Source organism: Eubalaena glacialis, chromosome 4 (assembly GCF_028564815.1).
Source record: "Eubalaena glacialis isolate mEubGla1 chromosome 4, mEubGla1.1.hap2.+ XY, whole genome shotgun sequence".
NCBI lineage: Eukaryota > Metazoa > Chordata > Mammalia > Artiodactyla > Balaenidae > Eubalaena > Eubalaena glacialis.
In genome coordinates, this window is record NC_083719.1 from 5,260,952 (window position 1) to 5,283,466 (window position 22,515).

A 22,515-nucleotide genomic window follows, 5' to 3' on the forward strand; every position below is an offset into this window, starting at 1 on the left:
ATGTTTGTGAAGTACCTCAACTGAACAAATGTTAGCCATCTTTACTGCAAAGAAAACAGCAAGCGTTCTAATTTGCCTTTACAGTATCACAGTCTTAGATGAGCTAAGGTTATATAAACCAACGGTCCTCAACCTGACCACAAGTCAGGCCATATGGGGTTTAGACTCCACCCCGGCCATAAGAAATAGAGTCTCCAATAATAGGGCCAGAAATCTGCATTTTAAAGAAGCTCTGGAGAAACGTGAACAGAACTAAGAGCTCCCCCTTCCCTTTGGTTGGTGAAGTTGGCCCTGGCACAGCCGGTGGGCATTGGAAGGGCCAGAGTCTGAGGCTTTCAGCTCCAGTGAAAGAGGGGATTAGTACCTTCAAATGTTGAACAAATAGAAATAGGAAAATCAGGGCTACGCTGCTTACGTGGGAAAAAAGGGAGGATAAATAGGGAAGGGGGACTACAATAGAACCCGGTGTTGGGTTGGAATCAGAGGTATTGATGTGACATGGTTTGAAACAATGTATAGGTAACACATACAGATGTACAAATGTAAGGTGTGTGCACACACACACATTCATTTCCTAGCTCTCTCTGCTGAGAGGGTCTGTAAGAAACAACACCCCAGTAGCCGTGAGCACACCTAATACCAGATGTTGGTTTCTAACTACCAGGTTCCACTAAAAGGATCCGGGGATCCGGGATGGCTCCAGGACTGGACCATCATTGTACCAGAAAGAAGCATGATGGGGACATGTGGAAGGACGTTAGAACCGACTAGAAGCAGCTCCCATCAGCAAATCCTGGGACAATGACAGTAACATATACCTTACTGAATAAAACAGGAATCCTTGAGTCCACATGATATAAATGAATAAAGAAGTAAATAGGGGAGAGGGGAAAAGTGTTTAGTGTAGAATGCAAACTAATAATGTAGAGGAGTGATAAAACTGCAAATTATCATTTTGCAGATCTCATGGTAAAAACTGGTTCAGGAAAAATTACCAAGAAATGCTAAAGCTGGTAAAGTTTGATAACAAAGAGATACATAGTCAAAGTATCTCCCTGCAAAATACCTGTTAAGGTTTTAAGTGAAGAAATGTGGAGGCAGTTTTACTCAAGTAAAACTTAACTAGGAAGCGACAAATCCACATCACAAGCCTCTTGATGTGTTCCTGGTGCCTTTGCTTTTAGCAAAGACATGCTGAAGTATTAAGGGATAATGAAACATGTCTGCAACTAACTCAATTGGTTCAGAAGAAAAATTAGTTACACACACACAGACACAGGAATTTAGGTGAAGGGTAAATAGGAACTCCTCACACTACTGAGCTGGAAAGTATTTCAAAATCAAGAGACTTAGGAGACAAATCAACCAAACACAGTGTGTGGTCTATTTGTCCAAACCAATTTAAAAAACAAACTGAGAGTAAGCAAATGTGAACATTAACGAAGCTATTTGTGGGGTTTTTTGGTCTTTATTTCTTCCCCATCTCCCAGCAACCACTTTTCTACTGCTTTTTTCTGAGTTCAACTTTTCTTTTTTAGATTCCACACATAAACGACACCATGTCCTATTTGTCTTTCTGTCTGCCTTATTTCACTCAGCACAATGCCCGAGGTCCATCCATGTTGTCACAATGGCAGGACTGCCTTCTTTTTTACGGCTGAATAATATCCCGTTGTATATATATGCCCCACATCTTCTTTACCCATTCATCTGTTGATGAACACTTAGGTTTACCCGTTTCCGTACCTTGGCTATTGTAAATCACATATGACTAACATGGGGGTGCAGATATCTCTTGGAGATAAGTTTCATCCCTTTTGGATAAATACCCAGAAGACTGCTGAATCATCTGGTAGTTCTATTTTTAATTTCTTGAAGAACCTCCAGACTGTTTTCCACTCCCACCATCAGCGTACCAGGGTTCTCTCTTGCCCATGTCCTCACCAGCCTTTCTCCTTTTAGGTAATAGTCATCCTAACAAATTGTGAGGTGACATCTCATTGTGGTTTTGATTTGCATTTCCCTGATGACTGCTGGTGCTGAGCACTTTTTCATGTATCTGTGGCCATTTGTCTTCTTTGGGAAAATGCCTACTTAAGTCCTTTGCCCCTTTTTTTAATTGGATTTTTTTTGAATTCAGTTGTATGGGTTCCCTGTATTTTTAGTATTAACAGGTTAAATTTTAGTATTAACCCCTTATCAGACATATGGTTTGCAAACATTTTCTTCCATCCCATAGATTACCTTTTCATTTTGTTGGTTTCCTTTGTAGTCCCACCTGTTTATTTTTGCTTTTGTTGTCATACCCAAAAGAATCATTGCCAGGAGCCATGTCATGGAGCTTACCCCTTATGTTTTCTTCTAGGAATTGCAGAGTTTCAGTCTACATTTAAGTCTTTAATCCACTTTGAGCTGACTTTTGTATATGTGTAAGATAGGGGTCCAGTTTCATGCTTTGTGCATGTGGCAATCCTCTTTTCCCAGCACTATTTATTGAAGAGACTGTCCTGTTCTCATTGTATAGTCTCAGTTCCTTTGCCAAAAATTGACCATATATGCATGAGTTTATTCCTGGGCTTTCTATTCTGATCTACATGCCTGTTTTTCTACCAATAGCATACTGTTTTGCTATAGCTTTTTAATACAGTTTGAAATCAGGAATATGATGCCTATAGCTTTATCCTTTTTCTCAAGATTGCCTTGGCTATTCAGGGTCTCTTGTGGTTCCATACAAATTTTAGGATTCTTTTTTCTGTGAAGAATGCCGTTGGAATTTTTTAGGGCTTGCACCAAATCTGTAAGATCATTTTGGGCAGTATGGACATTTCAACAATATTAATTCTTCCAATCCATGAGCATGGAGTATCTTCCCATTTATTTGTGCCTCCAATTTTTTCATCCATGTCTTAATAGTTTTCGGTGTACAGAATTTTCATGTAAGTTATTTGACATTAAGGAATTGTTACTGCTTTTGGTGTGAAGTTATTGAGGTTATTTTTTATTTTTATTTTTTAAAAGATTTTTTTGATGTGGGCCATTTTTAAAGTCTCTATTGAATTTGTTACAATGTTGCTTCTGTTTTATGTTTTGGTTTTTTGGCCATGAGGCATGTGGAATCTTAGTTCCCAGACCAGGGATTGAACCCACGCCCCCTGCACTGGAAAGCGAAGTCTTAACCACTGGACCGCCAGGGAAGTCCCAAGGTTATTTTTTAAAAAGAAAAAGGGTCCTTATCTTTTGAAATGTTAGACACGATTTACTTCAAAATAATACAAAAAGGTGGGTATTAATGAGATTGTATTCACTGTGAAAGCCAGGTGACAGGGACGTGAAGGTTCACCACACCATACTCTTCTTTTCTGAAATTTTGATGGTCTTGATAGGATGTGTCACCCAGAACCCCGCCTGACACATAGCAGGGACCTGGTAAGTGACTAACTGAAATGGCCACGCAGCTCCTGCCTGGTCAGCACAGTGCCCAAGGGAGCCCATTCAGCACTGGAGACGGTTCCCAAACTGCTAAGCAACCCTCTACCCACCCAAATCGGGCTCACTGTAGCTGCAGCGTCAGTACCGCCCTCTGGAAGATAAAAGGTAAACCCACAAGAAAGTCCTTCAAGTGCTTTCAGGCCTAACTACTGACTTTATTCAAGAGCTGCCTTCACATTAAAATTCCTTCCACCAGCTAAGAAGGCTTTAATTATACCCCAAAATAAGTTAGTTCCTTCCGCCTCATGAACTGGAGTAAACACCAGAGTCGTACACGTGCCCATTTTCATTAATGACTCTTTATTTAAACTTTCCAAGGATCCCAAACCCCATTTAAAAATTAAAATTGCAGGGTACTCCAATAAAAGCACATAAAACCCTCATGACTAGTATCACCATTCACGATACAGCTCTTACTGTGAGAAAGTTTATTTCACCTTTTATTACAAAGGCACAGAAGTCATCTGAGACCTCAGATATTAACCCCACTGCGTATTAATGTCACACTAATGGGCAACTTAATATAATTATTACAGCTGATAGTACAGTTTTCCAACAATCCACACGTAGTTACAGATTCTCTCTAAAAAAAATGCCTAAAAGAAGCACTAGGCCTTAAGACCAATATAGGCATAACAAAAGGGACCTGAAATTTTCTGCCAGGGCAGTTATATTTCTTGGTAGAATAAGACTTTAACAATGAAAGTCTACTACCGGCAACAGGCATACTGGACCCAACTTTGCCAAAGAAATGAGGAAATTCTAACAAGCTAAAAAAATACCTTCCATACGCTCCATGTGAAAGGCGTCCGGGGGTCATTCACAGACCTAACCTGCCGTCACTTCCCAGTCTTCACAGACGTGCGCCTCACCGGTCACAAGCAGTCCTGGGTTTCGTCTCAGCGGCGGCGCCGAGGTGCAGGCCCCTGCAGCCAGCGCACTGGGGCGGGCCGGCCGCCGGGTCACTGCCTGTGGCGGCCTCCGGCCGGCCGGCTACCCTGCCCCTTGCTCGGCACCCAGCTGGTCCTCCGGAGCCCCAGGGCTGGCGGCACTCTCGCTCGTCGGAACAGCCCTCTCTTTCTTCTTTTCTGCCGACACCTCCAGCCCCATCATCCTGAGATAGTGAAGCCGTTCATTCTTTGGCACAAAAGTTCGAACTGAGGCCTTTCCCCGCCATCCACACAACACGATGGGGCACTGGAGCGTGTCCGCTTTCCTGTGAACACGACGGCTCCGGGTAAGCGTTAAGCATCCTAACTGCACCGCAGGCGGTGCTAGCACACAACCGCTCCCCAAAAGTGCCCCCAAGCCACGGGGAAGGCATTTTAGTCTGTGGTTCTACGGAGGCTTCTCTCAAAGGAAAACCAGCTTCCTTCTTCCTGTCCTGAAGAGTATCAACGCCCTCAGGTTGGCCAGGTTTTCCTTCTAAAAACTCACAGTGGAATAACCCCCAAATCTGCAGATTTCAAACACTTTCAGTGTTAGAATTTCCAAATACTTGCATCTTCGCCAATGTGAAGACCTATCTGTATGCCCCACCCTACCAACCAACAGGAACTTGTCCTGTCCCTCGTGGCTCCTCGCAGCTCGCGGCCCACGTCTACAGATGAGCAAACTGAGGCCCCGCAGAGGCCGGATAACTGGGCCCAGAGTAACAGCGCCAGCCGGACGGGGCACCAGGACTGGGAGCCAGGACCACCATGCTTTCCGTACTCAATGCTTCCCGGAATTGGGTCTGGTCACCCACCCCCGTAACGGTACGATGCCCGGCACGCCGAGCCTGCCTGTGTCCAGCAAGCAGTGCCATCCGGGTCCAAACACCCTGCCTGCCCAACCGGCTTCCCAGGCGGCATCAACTCCCCTTTCCTAACTGGGAGGGCGGCTACTGTCTGTATCACGCATGTGCCCCTTATCAAGCACTGTGCGTATCAGCCTGTACCATGCATACTGTTATTTACTTTCTTTCAAACGTGACTCTGGTCTAGTTTTTAGGCTCCTAAAGCCCTCATTTAAGTAAACATGTGTCCCAAGCCTACCTGATGCCAGGCATCAGTGACACAGGCTGTGCAAGGAACAAACAAGCGTTTCAGTCATATTTCTCAAAAAACAAACAGAAAAAGAGAAGAGAAAGGCCTGAACCAGGAAGAGAGAAACCACTAAGAAAAGGAGATGGAAACACATCAGACCTTTCCATTTTTCTAGGACAGTGAGTTGACAAAAAACGATGACAGGAAAATACCAGAAAATTCCCATACTCCCATTTTCTTCCTCTTTAAAAGATCTAATTCCTGAAGCTGTCTTTTCACCTGTGTACTTCAACCAGTAGAAACCAGCATATGTGGAAAAGCGGGCCCGCATCTTAAAACAGCCTACAGTTTTCTACGTGGGCCACACGAGCACTGTTACCTTACAACCCACCTGCCGTCTTACTCCTGGTCCCGCCCCCCCGAGGCTGCACCCCACAGACCATGCTGGGTGCCGGGACCTGGCTTCCCGTGCAAACTCCACCCAGGCTGCTGCCCAGCTGGTCCTGCCTTCCAGAGAAGCTGCCCAAACCCCTCTCCAGCCCAGACCCTGCTCTATCTCCTCCTTTGGAAATGGTGCTTTATTTGACAGAGGCAGCTGTTAAATGTAAATCAGTCTGGGGACGCGAACGCTGACTCTGCCACCCCCTTGCTGAGGACCCCTGGGCCCGACACCCAAGTCCTCTGTCTTGTTTCTGGCAAGCGCTGACCACGTGGGACCTGCTCCCCCTGCGAGGGGTGTCGCAGAGCAGTGGTCCCGTGGTCCCGAGGTGGCTGTCAGTCTAGCTACGGGGGCCGGCCCCCCATGCCCCGGCCCAAAGCAACACTGCCTGGTACCTAACGGGTGATCCACAAACACCAGCCGAACCAACAGCCGAGGTGGAAGAACCTCTCCTGACTGTCCTATCTGTACACTTTCTCTGTTTAAGGTAAAAATCAGAATTAGATTTCTAGGGCACAGAGAATAGGACTCTGAATTTTATCTTCTAAATAAAAATACATGTGGCTTGAAAGGAATGTTTTATCAAGAGTATATTCATGACATACGAGAATATTCCAGTTCTAAAATTTGCACAGTACTGTTTGCGGGGAACATCATTAAAGGCTTCTAAGACCACCCACCACCCCCCCACCGACAAGAACACGGAGGCTCCGATGGCAGGAGCGTCTCACTTACGCAGGGTCCGGTTCGTACTTCAGGACGACGCTGCCCTTGGCTGGAAGAGAAACAGACACACACTGGTCGAGCTCTGCCAGCAGGGACACCTCTGCTGTGCACGTTTGTGTGCTCAGAGAACAGTAATCTAGACTCTTGGTCTCAGGGGTCTGGAGGCAGAAAAGAGGCCTTTCCGTCTAACTTCACAATGCCATCCGCAAGCCAGGCACCAAGTGGGGTCACGGGGACAGTGGGGAAGAGGCTCACGTCAGACCACTGAGAGACTGAAACACTCAGCAAGCCTCTCTCAGGAGCAGGGAGGTAGGGATTAACTACTGCTTGATTCTCAAAATTCAAGACTAAATAAATAACTGCTCCCACTCCCAGAAAGAGCATGGAACAACACATTAAAAAATGCCAAAAATTATGCTGCAGTCGTCCAAATGTAGGATTAAAAGAGAAAGAGAGCACACGTGCCCTCCTCCTTTAAAACAATCCCTTCTTTGAACGCAGCCCTGCCTGGGGAGACGAGGAGGCCTCGGCCCGGCAACCTCCTACTCCTCAGGCTTCAGGCCTGAACGTCAGGCATGAGACCACGTTAACTTCAATGACTGATTTGTGCCCTTTTCAGCCAATCGAGCCGGAAACAAGGAATAAGTTATAAAAAAGTAAGCAAGAATGAAAAGAAAAACAGAACCAGAGTCAAGTGGGATTATTTGTATCCTTAGGAGGAAACGTCACTCAGTGATTCAAGGTGGAAGTTTACGAAACAGAAAAGCACGGATGTGGCCGCCACCCGCAGAGCAGCAGGGACCTTGGGCGAGGACGCACATTCTACCGCAGGGCGCTGGCCAAGGTGCCAAACCAAGCGGACAGCCAGTGCTTGTCGGTCCCCTGGGCCTCGAGACGCAGACACACCCGAGCGCTGGGACCTGCCCTCTGCGTCCACGCGGGGCCCGGCCCTGGCTGCCCGAGTGACAGCGGGCGGCCTGGGGCTCTGGCAGGCGGGCTGGCTGGGCCCCGACACCTGCACAGGTAACCGTGGAAGGCTGGCTCGGGGAAGGAGAGCAACCCCAGCAATGCCCTTGACCCTCAATGAAAGGGATTATCAGGTATGCCTCCAGAAATCCCTCCGAAAATCAACGCAGGCACTAAGAACAAAGTCACAACGTCCTGAAACATAGAAGTGAAAATGCTCCATCAAGGAGGAACACCTACATCTTCACTATGTGTACGAGGACAAGCTGCATCTCTACGCCAGCCAAACTGCTTACCCATGTCCTTGACTTGGCTGTATGCCTCACTGCTGAGTTTTCTAAAAAACGGATTTTCCTGGGTTAACAGAATTTTAACATCTTCCATGGAGACGGTGATAATTCTTGAATTAATAAATGGATACAACGTATATATTCCCTGTGGGAATAAAGAGAGGCGGCCATTACGAATGGCAGCAATCACCACCCAGGCATGTGAGGTGAGCCGCCAGCGTCCACGGGGTCTGGCCGGCCCTCCCCTCACGGCAGCCCCTCCCCTCACGGCAGCCCCTGGCAGGCGGGACGCCAGTGACACGCGGGACACACGCCAGCAAGCACAGCCCCACCCTAGCACCCCGGGAAAGCTCAGTGTCCTCGAGAGCCCCCCTGGCAGAAGCCAGCCCGGTGCTCAGTGGTCCTGACCCGCCGGGTCGGCTCAGAAACACCCATCCACGCCTCCGTGGCTCGTGCCGCCCCACCGGCCGTGCTTACCTCCTGCGCCAACCGGAAAGCACAGTCGAACTCTTCACCGCTGTTGTTTCGACACCAGACTTTAACCCCAGTGTTGATAACCTGGGATGGAAAATATCAGATGAAACGCACGTAAGTGAAAGTCAGGATAATCGACTAAAATACTCCTTTCTACCACAAGGAGACAGAGCCCTAAGTAGCTGCTGAAAGAAGGAAAAAAGGAGTAGAAAATACTTCAAGAGTCATCTGACTAAAATAGACGTTCTCTTAGCCCAACCGATACTCTCACACGGCTTCGGTTTCTGTGGCTTATACGGACTGATAATTACAACAGATGTTAAAACCAGGAAACTCTGAGAACACAAGAACAGGTCAGCACACGCTCCACGGGCCATCAGGAGCAGGGATGCCGTCAGCCTGGGAACCCCAGCAGACACCCAAGAGAGGAAGGAAAGACGGCACCTAATGGCCCAGCCCTGTCCTGAGAACACTCGGACCTCGGGGACCTCCAGACCACACAGAGATGAGCAGCGTTAAACACGCAGGCAAGAGGGAAACGAGCTGGGAAAACTGTAAAGCAAATGAGACGAGGGCCCAGAAGTGGAAAAATTCTAAGGAAAATGGAAACAAACAAACAAAGCCAAGCGCCCACAGGAGCAGCAGGCAGACGTCGGTCCCCCGCGACACAGACAGCGTGAGCCCAGCGGGGCGGACAGGACACGGCCGAGCAGCCTGTGCCTGGCAGCGGCTGAGACCCCCGGGCAGCTCGGCTCCCCTCTGCCCACGACGCACAGACTGGCAGGGCCGCGTCAGGACCGGCCCCTCCCACCCGAGTCCCAGCAGACGCGAAGGCACAGCACGCTGAGCGCTCGCGGGCCCCAGGGCTGCGTGAGCGGTACCTTCACCCTCTCGCTGTTGTTCAGCAGCACGTTTCTCAGCTCCTTGGACACCATGTAGAGCTGCCTTCTCTTCCCCTCCACGGTTCGAGTTAACAAATTCATCTTTGGGAAGGAAGGGCCCAAAGCATAAAATTTCCTGCGAAAAAGACAGGGCTGCTTACAAGAGTTCCGTTCAGAATGTGACGAATGCCTCTTGGCAGCCTGCTCGCCCCGACAGGTCCCATTCCTCAAAGCTGCTGTGGGCAAGGGTGCCGGCACTCTGCCGTGGACGCCCACCTTCACCCGCTTCACCTGGGCCTCCAGGAGCTTCGCCCGAGCGCAGCTAGATCTGGGACCTGCGTTAACAGGTGCAACCTCCCCCCTCAACTGCTGCTCCAACACCACACCTGAGAGCACCCACCTGCTCCGTGGGCATTTGAGGAGGGATTTTTACAAACACAGGCAAAGGACCCGCTATCTACAAGACAATGAATGTAAGTGACCACTCTGGTTTAAAGATACCAAGTTCAACAAACAAGGAAGAGATGAACCCAAGACTGTTATCCTGAGCACCTTTCCCCGCTGTTCTACCTGGAAATCCCACCCAGACCCACTACTCTTCACTTCCTAACCGGGAACAAGGCGGGGAGCCCTGGCCACAGCCCAGAGTTTTCCATCTCTCTATCATCTATACCTTTGGGCGGTTTAGGTTCTCTGATTACTGCTCACCTTAAATTGAAGGTTCAGTAAACACCCTCTAAACTTTCATCCAGCTCTGACATGCGTTAAAAAGGGGCTAAATGAAAAACTATAGTTAAATGTGACCACGTGTGCATTTAACCCTACGGTAAATTTAAAAGAAGAATTTAAAACGTTGAATTCATCCTTACTGGATAGGTGGAAATAATGGGTCGTCTTCAGGAATAAATACAAACGGATCTTCTTTAAATCCAAATAACTTCATTTTCTTAGATGGAGGAGGACTGAGAAGGGAATGGAGACGAGACGATCTGTCATCTGAGAAATGCCGCTAAATCCCAATAGCACATGCCTCCGCCCGCCCAGCCCTCATCCCAGCTCCGTGCAGCGCGGGCTCTGTAGGGAAGTAGGTCTCTTCCCTCCAGAGGACAGCCCGCGGCATCCACCCTGGGGCCTCCTCAGCACTGAACCGTGTCCTATACAGCAAGGACCTTCTCACCCCTGCAAAACCACCCCCGAGACAGCTCTGGGTTCCTGTTTAATCTACGAGGGCTGGGGAGACACGAGAACGTGAGCATCAAGACACACCGTTTCTTACCCACACACACCATCTTTCTTATTTCCATTATTCTCTAAATTCTCAGCTCTTTCAGTTGCTTCTGTGTCGCTAATCCCAGCGGCCGGTTTACTCTCCAGCTCCAAGGGGTGGGAGACGCTCCTTCCCATGGGGTCTGCGGGGCCCGGCTGCACAGGCCCCCGCGGCTCTGCAGACTCACCCTGCAGCTGGAACAGGGGGTAAGCTTGTTTAAACTCAGCCAACAACCTCCTCTGCCTTGATACAGGAAAAGAAGGAACTCAAAACGTCGCAAAATCCATCCAAATGAATACAGCATCTCATGTACAAAAGAGAGACAACAGAATTTTTTTAAAACAAGTGTTTTAAATCTATCTGTTATTATAAGCAGAATTCATGGGCACTGATTCTAGTTTTAACTTCCCGTTTCCTAGCAAAGGCCAACAATGCCAGCTTGTCTTCACTCAGAAATGCTGCCGTGCATCTGCTCTGCGTGATGAGTTGCATGCTGCCCCAAACATACTATCTGGGGCCGAGAAGACAAGGACATACATAAAGGACAGTGGAAACTCTCCCAGGACCCCTGGATAAACCGCTGTGGAGATTAGAAGAAAGATAGTAGAAAGATAAAGTGCACCTCTAGGGACTGAGAAACTACCTGTAGAAAAATGAACTTCTGATCTGGGATAACAGTATAAATTTGGCTTTAAGAATGTGCAAAACGTTTCACTTAATTTTTTATGTATATTTTATATACGATCTTATATAAAAAAACTATTACATAACACATAGCACAGCGACTACAGGTAATAATAACACTGTTGCATATTTCAAACTTCCTAAGAGAGCAGATCTCAAAAGTTCTCACCATGAGGAAAAACATTCTGTAAGTATGTATATACAAACAGAATCATTATGTCGTCCACCTGAACTAATATAAGGTTGTATGTCAATTACACCTCAACTTAATAAAATTCTTTAAAGCTACACGTCCTTTCTAACAGGTCACAAGATTGGTAAAAGTGATAATTCTCAATCCCTATGAAGTGAGTTTACGAATTAGGACACTTGAACACAGAAAAGTTCAACGTGTCCCTCAGTTCACAAAGCTATTAAGTGGACAAGTTGCTAAGGTTCTAAAGCTATTAACACTAGGCAACACTGCCTCCCAGAAAACGTACTCTATTTAATTGTTGAAAAAAAAAAAGAACAAACCCCCAAACCCTTTGACGAGGCTAGCGATGGTACGCATCCTTCCTATGCCCACCTGTGCCTGCTGTTTGGAGCCCGTCTCCCACGCCCCTCTGTGCAGGAGGCTTTTTCTGTTCCAACGCAATGACCCAGATCTAATCCTGCCCCCTCACAAGGATACCAACAGCACTTTGTCAGCATGGCTCTCCCTGGCTCCAATTCTGACTGTATTTACAAGCTCCATCACTTCAACTAGACAATGGCGTCCTGAAGACTGAGAATCTGAGTGATCAATGTGGCCCCAGCAGAGTCACGCTGGGCGAGCTCACAGAGCAGGCCGCCAAAACAGGTTTTCTCAGCTAAATGAATGAGGAACTGACATACTCACAGGCGACAGAAGAAGTAGTAAGATTTAAATGAGCAAATGATACCAAGTTGTTCTAAAAAGTAAGATGCCACATCAGAGGTGGCACACTGAAGAAAAAGCTCAAAGCCACTTATGTGACAAAAATGTCAACACAGCCCCAAGTGCAAGTGAATCTGAAGTACACGTATGTGACGGGCTCTGACCAGTACCCTTGTAGTACAGCACCAGTCGTGCACTTTGACCATGTCAAATGTGACCGGTGCTACGTAAGATGCTTCTTAGAGTGAAAGTTCACACTGTTTTTAAATCTCGGAACGAAAGCATGAAAAATATTTCACTAATAACTTACTTTAACTGCATGAAAATCACATTTTATTATACTGCGATAAATAAAATGTCATTAATCTCACTTTTCCGTTTACTTTTTAAAATGTGGCTGCAAGAAAATTTAAGTTACCGTGTGGCCGGCGTTCATGTGTTAGGGAGCACTGCTCCGAGCTCCGGGGCCCCATTCCTGACCGGGAGTGAGGGGCTGTGAGAGTCAGGGGCTCCGCCTCTGGGAAAACCTCTCCAACCTCACAAGCGCCGTGGCGACAGCCCGCAATTGCCATGTCGCTTCAGTGTGAGGCTGTGCCCCAAGCATTCGTCGGGATTAGCCATACCCCAGAGAACGGTTTCCTTTCTGTTTCTCCAAAGGCCAAGCATTACTTGTCCTCGTTTTCCAGCATGCACTGTGACCCCAGGCCATGTTCCACGGTCACGGAAGGAAGGCTGATGGACACGCTAACAAAGTTCCCCACGTTGATACACTGATAAAGGGGAGGAGAGCGCATCACACGGCAACTTTGTGTCAAGACTCAAGGCTGCCCTCTCCGAACCCCTCGGCTTCATGGCCTCGCTTACATAACCCAGGGGGCGGCTGAGGTTCGCTCGACAGGTCAGGCCCTATCTATGTCCACGTCAGCCAGGCCTGGACAGCTTGTCATTACCTCTCATGGCCAAGGCAAAGACCGGCTGGCCTGAGGTTGGCAGAGTTGTTCCGACTGAAAACTACCCACAGGAAGGCAGACACAGACACCGGCCTGCAGGGGTTCTTTCTGATCCTAAACCACAGAGCAGTCGTCTTTATGACTTTCCAATTTCTATTAAAGAACTGGATTTAAGATATAGAAGAAATGCATTTCCCAACTCCGCCTTTTCCACCTCCCTTGTAAGACACTGCTGCTTTCTGGAAAACTCAAAATTTAAATTTAAGAACACCACCACCAGCACCGCCTCACACACAGAAACGCTCCATTGACCTTGACCAGCTTCTGCCTCAACTGCACAAAAAGACCGCACGGTATGTTACGTTGTTTTGGAAGATGTTTACCTTTGGGGGACGTTTATTCCATGGCATTGAAGACTTTTTCACTAATACTGCCACGAAGAACCCTCCAGTGTTTTGATGATGTGGTAATATCCTAAGACTGAAACAAACAAACAAAAAAAAACACCCCACACAATTTACCGTTTTTAACTGATCCTAAGTACACTCTTTTGCTGTAAATATTCACCCAGCCCTCACTGACAGAATCGTCAATGTGTAATGTGTAAAAAGTTAACGTACTGGCCAAAGTATTACCTAATTAAGTTCAAGCCATTTATTTTTGTTATTTACAAATGCTCAACGCCTGCAGCTCAGGCCCTGAGAACCTTACTTGCTGAAAAACTCACACACGAGGGGTCGGCCACAGGTGCAGCCCAGACCACACAGGACACGCCAGAGGTCCCACCTCCCCACAAGCTCACCACCGCTCTAGGTGCATCGCCTGTGACTTCTCGGGGTCCTTTGGGGGGAACATGGTAGGCCGAATTTGGGTGTGTCTGCTGTGCGGGACATCACCCCACGCTGCAAACCACTGCCCGTCCTTCGTCATCACCTGCAGGATGAGAGGGTGGGATTCTAGATTACCAGCCCCACCTAATAATAGGAAAAGTCAGAGTGGGCGATTCTCATTTCTCTCCAAAGCGAGGACTGTTTGCAAAGATAAAAATGAGACAACCTTTTATTCCATGCAACAGGACAATCGTTCTATAAAGCAGCATTTTCATTTTCCATGTGGGTTTTTTTTTTCTTTTTTAAAACAAGCCTCAGATTGTTCCTCGTTTAAAACTGAAAAGTGAATTGTTTCATATTGGAAACAAGGCTTGAATTCCAGCCAGTTAAAAGAAAAAAAGCAAAACTATACTTATAGGGATGAGAATAAACAAAGCTGACTTCTAATTGCAGAATAAAGACAGGAAAACTTTTCCAGGGCCAGAGAGAAATATTTGTGTAATCATACCATTTGTCATTAAACATAATTTTGAAATTGATTCTAAGCTGCATAACCAAATGTACTATTTATTCAAGTTACCCAACGGTGGGTGCTTTAAAACGTCCACAAGTCTAACAGGTCTATCAAGCTGATCTGCCCTTCTGAGTCAGAGACCTTGCAGAAAGACTACCTTCCACTGTGTGAGTCCAGGCATCCACTTTAGTCCTGGCAACTCAGAGGACACATCAGCAAGCTCCAAGGCACCTATGTATCAAACAAAAAACAAAACAAGAATTCACATTATGCCCAGTGAAAGAAACTAATTATAAAAGATCACATATTGTATGATCCCATTTACAGGACATGCCCAGGGAGGGCAGATCCACACAGGCAGAGAGCAGATTAGTGGTTCCTGGGGCGGGCGGGGGTGGGAACAGGGAGTGACTGCAAATGAGCTCTTCTGGAAAATGCAGTGAAGTCACTACAGATCACAGAACTGCACACTTAGAACAAGTGAATGTTACGTGCATAAATGACAACACAGTAAAGCTGCTGCAATAGGGAGCTGCAGAGTCCACACCGCGTCCGAGACAAACTCCACAGCAACAAGAGAAGCCACCGCAATGAGAAGCCTGCACACCACAACAAAGAGTAGCCCCCATTCGCCACAACTAGAGAAAGCCCGCACGCAGCAACAAAGACCCAACGCAGCCAAAAATAAATAAATAAACTTATAAAAAGAAAAAAACAAAACAAAACACTGTGTCTACAGTAGCACTACTAAAAGAAGCTGTAAGCTGGGGCCATTACAGGAAACCTCTCAAATCAACTACCATCCACAGACCACAGACGGATCAGACAGTCTCAGGAAGAGGAAAATCCAACATAAGCTCCATGGAAGCTATGAAAAATGCGGGCAATCATGAAAACAGAGCGAAAGAATCCCCAAGGTGGAGGCCCAACAGTAAGAAACCTCTGACAAAAGCATCATACTGACCTCCACTAGTACATCCAAATATTCTGGCTTTTAAAAGCAAACACTAGATAATAGTGCAAGTGTACGAAAACTGGTTTTCTCAATCAAACACTGCCCTGGACTCAGCAGTGACTTCCTGCCAGCATTTGGGTCAGAAGCTGCCAACGCTGGCCCAGCGCGTGTAGACTGAAAGCCTATCAGCCACCCTTCCCCCAGCTGAGTCTGAGGACTTCCAGGTGGGGACCACAGCCTCTCCAGTCGAAATCCCCAGCAACTGCAGAGTACAAGGCCCAGCCAAGGCCTACTGTCTGATGAAGCCACGTCCACACATGACGCCTCTACATGACGTCTACACATGACGGAGGACGGAGACGAGACATCTACAATGTGGTCTGGAGCAACCACGTGCAGAGATGGCTGTGAGAGCAAACCCGAGACTGGAAACCCACCTGCCTGGTAAGAAAGTAATTACAGAATAGGACACTATGAGTTAAATGTACTGTCAAATTACATCGCCCACAGCCCTCCTCTTCACATGCCTTTCGAAATAAAGTACCATCAAAAATGTAGAGCTCATAAGCATGCAAGGACCACCGTTCAGAAATCACGTCTTTATGTAAGTGTAGCAAAACAAAGTAAACACAACACAGTAAATTCAGGTCGAAAGGACCCCAAAGGTGCAAACAATCAGAGGGCTGACCACACAGCACAGAGATCACTAGGCCACTAAGAATGGAACAGAAGCCTAGACGGTCTCCGATACCGACTCAGGAAATGCACACCTGTTTCAACATCTGCATTTCAACTTGCTTCATACGTAAGTAGAAAACTCGGTAACATTCTATTCTGGAAATGTAGTTAGTTTGAAATTTCCAATTATTTCTGTTAAGGAGAAACTGACGGAGAGGTTAACATTTCAGCAAAAACATGAAAACATTATGAAATGTTCTTACAACCTGTCTGGTCCCTCAGTATAAAACAGTGTGATAAGACCTCACACCCATTAGGATGGTTACTATCAAAAAACAAAACAAAAAAACAACCACAACAACAAAAAAACCCCAGAAAATAAAAAGTGCTGGCGAGGATGTGGAGAAATTGGAACCCTTGTGCACTGTTGGTGGGAATATAAAATGGTGCAGCTGCTGTGGAAAACAGTATGGTGGGTCCTTAAAAATAAACACAGAATTACCATCTGGTGCAGCAATTCCACTTGTGTGTACGCACAAAAGAACTGAAGGCAGGGTCTAAAAGAGTTATTGGTACAGCCATGTTCAAAGCAGCGTTTATTCACAACAGCTAAAATGCAGAAGCAAAACCAAGTGTCCATCAACAGATTAATGGATAAACAAAATATGGTCTAAACATACAATGGAATATTTTCAGCCTTAAAAAGGAAGGAAATTCTGATACACTATATAACATGGGTAAACTTCGAGGACATTATCCGAAAAGAAGTAAGCCAGTCAGTCACCAAACAACAATACTGTAATGATTTCACTCAAAGGAGATATCTAGAGTGGTCAAAGTCACAGAGACAGAAAAATAATGGGGGGGTGGGGGGGGCAGAGGGGATACTGGGGAGTTGTTTAATGGGTCCAGAATTTCAGTTTAGCAAGGTGAAGAGCTCTGGAAATTGGCTACACAACAATGTGAATGTAGTTAACACTATCGAACTATATATTTTTAAATAGTTAAGATGGTACATTTTTAAGTTATGTAAGTTTTACCACAATTTTTTAAAAAATGCAACAGTGTGGTAAGGATCTGACATAACCTTTCAAACTCAGAGAAACAAAATGGGCAAACTGCATAATTCACGAAATACAACAAACCCATTATATAAGCATGTTTTTAATCAGGGATACCTCATTTTAGGGTTTATGGGCTAATCACACAAACGAACGTAGAAATACAGAAAAATACACTATAGCAATAAAGGTTTTGAAAAGTACACACATACTCTTATTGAAAGATCATCATGCACTTACCTTCACTCTTTTCCAGTAAAGATGCTATGACTGCTTCATCTTCAATGGGGTTTAGTGAACACGTAGAATACACCATCCTGCCACCTTCCACTAGCTGTTCAGCGCCCCGAGTTGCAATCCGCAGCTGTAAACTAAGGGCCGGAGACTAGGTTACCCTATGTGCCGAGCACATCCACACGGCACATACGTCATAGGCACTGACTGTGGCACGTATTCATTACAAATTTTATGACAGATATAATAAAATATAAAATACTCTATGTAAGATGAACAACTCCCATATAAAGAAAAAAATAACAACAAAAATTTTAAGATTTTAAGCAAAGTTAGAGTAACCCTATATAAGATGTTCCCTGTTTATCTAAAAAGCACCTATTTATAGATATTGTTACTATATGTTGTTACTACAATGTTGTTACTGTTCTGTTAACCTTTCCCAACATGCCAACAAGCAAAGCATAAAGCTGATTAACAACTGAATTCAATATATTAGCTAAATTTCACTATTAAAAAGTCTCCATACTTATAGAAATATTTGCTTTTTCTTTCCATGAGCAGTTTGCATCTCTTAGTACATTATAATCCCAATTGCCTGTTTCACAAAAACAGTAGTAAGTTTTTAACAGAGAAACAAAATTTCCTGAAGTTATTTATGGTAAATATTCATTAGTACCCTCTAGATCATCCATAGTTCTATATTTGCATAATTTTAATGTTAAGTGAAAGAAAGAAAGCAAAGCTCTGTAGACAGTACAATCAAAACAGCTATTTTAAAAATCTCTCTGCACGGAAAAACACTATAATACACCAGGCATGACAGAAATTATCTCTGAGTTATAAGAGTTTCTTTTTCCTTTCACTTCTAAGAACTTTCCAAATTTTCTTTAAAGACAACCAAAACATATTTCTGAGAGGTCAAAATGTTAAGCAAAATAATTCAACACAAAAGAACTGAAAACAGAGAGGAGAAATATTAGTAAGAAATGGTCATTTCATGGAAAACACATGTTTGAAATGTTACAGGAAACTTTTATAAAAGGCATTCTCCATAAACGTGTACCTGAAATGTATACAATCTTCAGTTTCCTACTCTTGAGAGGTTTTAAAAACAACTACTTCTGACAAATAAGTAAACTCGCATGAAGGTGGCCATTAACATTCTGAGGCTTACAGTCAGTCAGCTGACGCTCTGGATGCCCAGGTAATTCAACCATAAACCTTCACTAATCTCTTAGTCACACAGGGCTACCAATTACACAGTTTATTTACCCATGCAGCTGCAAGCTGTTTAAGGTGCTCCACTTTTTCCAGACGTCAATGTTTTTTCTCATAGTGCCATCTCCACTGCAAAGAAAGATATTTAAGAACTTAAAACTCTGTACCGGTAAGATGATCACAGCTTAACAAATATGTCATATTCGAGTTAAATTACAAAACAGGTATCATTATTATTATTATAAACACCAATTAGCAAACAATCTAAATTCTCACAAGCTACAATAAACTTTCTATTTTTGTTTTGGGGACACTCTAGTACAACAAACTAATTGCACTTCAATTTCAATGCAATAAGGAAATAAAGATTTGAAAAGAACACCTCTCTCAACAAAGAGATAGTAATTTGTTTCCATTTGAGAAAAAATACTAGCAAAACTAATCTTCAGCCCTAGGACACAGAACCTTTTGATCCTGCTACTTAGAAAAGAAACTTGGCTAATCAACAGTAACATTTTAATCAGAATTACAAGAATAGTGATAAACTTACACTCATTAAGGATTCCCACAGCAAATTCAATTAAGCCAATTTAATTTCTTTACCGAGATTTTTCTATATATCACTTAAACATTTTTTAATTTCTGCTTTTACTTAATGGAAATCATTTACATGTAAATTCCATAATACACAGTTGATCAATTAATCTTTCTGTCCACATCTAATTTTATCTACTCAGAATTTGAGTAATTCCTGTGCCTGCTGGCTTTCTCTGTAAAATCTAATTTTCCTTGATGGTCTAGTCACATGTCCTTGAGGTGAAGGGTCTGCAGGATGGAAACGTCCTATACGATATAATTGCTTTCAAATAACATCCGTTGCTTGTATGGTGGTGGCTTAAATTCTAATTCCCTCAACTTACAACTCAGAGCTCATGAGGTCACGTCTTTCTCACAGTATGATATCTGTGATCGAAAGAACACAGGGGTGGGAAAAATCAGTTTTTCTGACCCAAAGGAAAACTAAAAAGCTGCCATCTAAAAAGAAAGGAACGTAGCTCATGACCTATTTCAGTTTTTTGAAGGAGAATTCTTTCGGTATTTGACAGGCAGTCACACTCAGTGCTAATGAGTTCTGCCACCAGCAGTAATCGGCCCCTTGTTTAAATAAGACAGGATTTAATTCCGATGTGTCATATTTAAACACTGTTTAGTGCTAACAAAGTTCTGTGGCAGCGTTTGTACTATGGTCTCAACAAAGTCATGTGTTCAGAAGGTATTAAACATGTGTGACACCAGTGCCTATGTCACTGCCTCCAGGAAATTAACAGACGTTTTAAGTTTTATTCTCTTCTTTTTGGAAAAACTCAGTTATTCAGCTATGCCATGAAATTCTTTTATAGGTAAACCCTAAAAATCTAAAATTTATTTGTAAAATTTGAAGAAAGGTATGTGTACAAATACACATGAGTTTCCGAAAGGTTGGAACCCCTGAGTTTCTCTGTGCTACGTAAGATTCACCATAGAAGCCCAATGTGATCACGTATTCTCCTATGACAAGTATCCTACATACTCACCGGAAGTAAGCACAAGCAAATCGCTCCCGGCACTAACATCCTGAAATGCCTGTTAACGAGGCTATATGATGATGCTGCTTGCCTCTCAGGTATCTTCTTCGTGTCCCTTTTTAAGACGATCAAAACCGCCCCCTTGGGCTTCCCTGGTGGCGCAGTGGTTGAGAATCTGCCTGCCAGTGCAGGGGACACGGGTTCGAGGCCTGGTCTGGGAAGATCCCACATGCCGCGGAGCAACTAGGCCCGTGCGCCACAACTACTGAGCCTGCGCGTCTGGAGCCTGTGCTCCGCAACAAGAGAGGCCGCGATAGTGAGAGGCCCGCGCACCGCGATGAAGAGTGGCCCCCGCCTGCCACAACTAGAGAAAGCCCTCGCACAGAAACGGAGACCCAACACAGCCAAAAATAAATAAAAAAATAAGTAAAATTTAAAAAAAAAAAAAAAGAAAAGAAAACCACCCCCTTTCTGATCTCTTCGTTCTGTTTATCACTAAAATTGAGTTTCTGGCTTCTGATTTACGCTCACAGTGTCTCTCTCTTCAAACCAGGTGCCACAAGCTTCACACCTGCAATTGCATGCGCACCGCGTGCAGATTCACTTTAGACTATATCTGATTCGGTTTCGAGTGGACTCTGGGCTTTCTGGCCTCTGAATCGTACCTGCAAGGGACGTCACATAAGATGCGGTCATAGAAGAGAGCCTCCTTCTTCCCGTTCACATCCACCTGGAGCCGAGGGATGCAGGAGGCGTCGTGGTTGACCACCATGATGCAGGGGCTGCCCAGCCGCTTGGCCTGGTGCACAAGCAGGTAACAGCGCTTGTTGTCCACGTCATTCGCGATGACAAACCCCTCTGGGAACGCAAAGCGGTGCGTCAGGTGAAGGGTGGCGTAAGTGGAGCAATTTCCTGACATGTGCAACCTCTAGGCTGGTAGGTGAGACGGGCAACTGAGCAAACTTAAGACCGAGCTTCAGATTTGCTAGAACTAGGGACGTGGTCCAGAAAAAGGAACCAGGTGGCTCGGCATGGATTTTGCAGTCACTTAAAATGTCAAAACTTCAAAATTCATCTGTTCAACAATTATTCACTTGGTACCAATTACTGTGCCAAAAGTAACGTTTCCATTATTAACTATTAACTAAAAAGGAGGGTGAGGGGAGAAAGATGTAGAAAACAACGAAATCCCCCAACAAGTGTTTAAAATAGTGCACATGTGCTGGGCCTCCATTCTAGACTCTGCGAATCTGCTTCCTGGGGAGGGGCCGAGGCTCCTGAGGGTCAACCTGCTCCCTGGGAGGCTCTGACCTTCGCAATCTTACATAATGTCCTCCAAGTTCAAGACAGATGTCCCATTTCGTATGTGATGTCTGGTAATGTCACAGAACTTACCTATTAAATGGCGGTGGGATTTGAACCTGGGGAGTCTGACAGCAGCTCTCAACAACTACACTCTCCTGCCTCTCACATAGGTAGTAAACAGTCAAAAGGAAACAAAAACCCCAATGTGAGACTGTTACTACTGAAAACTCAGAGGGCAATCTACCTACTGTGGCTTTAAAAAGAAACACCACTTGCTTTTATAGAAAATACACGGAATCCTAAAGAAAAGGCCCTCCCCACAGTGCCTGTGCGGGTCTGAGGACACGTGACAGGTGTGCACAGCGTCCAGCTCTACTTTCAGAGACACGAAACCCATCTGCCTGATGCCTCCTGTGTTACGCTCTTTTCCTTGTCTACAACCCACCAAAGTAGCACCCCTACCCTTCAAACACCAGCCCAGTGCATACCTGGGAAAGGCACGCTCATGTCGGCATGCAGCATCTCGATGAGCTGTGTGGTCTTTGATCCAGGTGCTGCGCACATATCTAAAATCTACTGAAAAGCAAGAAAGTGTCTGATGTTCTTCTTTTGATAAATCAATCATCCTACATTTAACTTAGAATGACTTAAAATTAGTTTTTCATTTCTATTTCACAACGCAAATACATTTATTTATAGAATGAATCTATAGCATATTATATTGAACTTCCAGGAGTCTAACATTATATAATGTCCCCAAACCACAGAAGGATAAAGATACTTACTCCACAGGGGATAGGAACAAAATGGCACTAGACACCAGCGAAAGCAATACATTTAGGGATGACGAGTAAAGATGCTAAGTGCGAGACGCAGTATAACAAAATGCTACGAGGCAGGGCTAGCGGGGTTCAAGTCTCAGCTCAGTCACTGATGACTAGTTTGTGACTTCAGGCTCCACTTTTCTTTGCCTCCTTCCCCTCATCTGGAAAAATGGGGACAGTGATAGCATCTACCCTCACAGGGATATGTGGATAATAAAGTGAACCGATTCACAAAAA

The 22,515-nt window shown here is 45.2% G+C and overlaps 1 protein-coding gene across 1 annotated transcript in view; it reads right to left on the reverse strand.

Annotated features, from left to right (window-relative positions):
- Positions 1–3,902: 3,902 nt before the first annotated feature.
- The window catches only part of NSUN2 (NOP2/Sun RNA methyltransferase 2), a 28,583-nt gene continuing 9,970 nt past the window's right edge, over positions 3,903–22,515 (reverse strand). Inside the window, exons 6-19 of the mRNA XM_061189113.1 lie at positions 21,943–22,027; positions 20,815–21,007; positions 18,639–18,713; positions 17,370–17,500; positions 14,593–14,666; positions 13,894–14,024; positions 13,475–13,571; positions 10,569–10,753; positions 10,162–10,254; positions 9,293–9,428; positions 8,415–8,495; positions 7,944–8,082; positions 6,691–6,730; positions 3,903–4,705 (exon numbers count right to left, since the gene is read on the reverse strand). Of these exons, the coding sequence (XP_061045096.1) occupies positions 4,483–4,705; positions 6,691–6,730; positions 7,944–8,082; positions 8,415–8,495; positions 9,293–9,428; positions 10,162–10,254; positions 10,569–10,753; positions 13,475–13,571; positions 13,894–14,024; positions 14,593–14,666; positions 17,370–17,500; positions 18,639–18,713; positions 20,815–21,007; positions 21,943–22,027 (1,683 nt within the window). The 3' untranslated portion in view covers positions 3,903–4,482. The remainder of the gene's footprint in view (positions 4,706–6,690; positions 6,731–7,943; positions 8,083–8,414; positions 8,496–9,292; positions 9,429–10,161; positions 10,255–10,568; positions 10,754–13,474; positions 13,572–13,893; positions 14,025–14,592; positions 14,667–17,369; positions 17,501–18,638; positions 18,714–20,814; positions 21,008–21,942; positions 22,028–22,515) is intronic.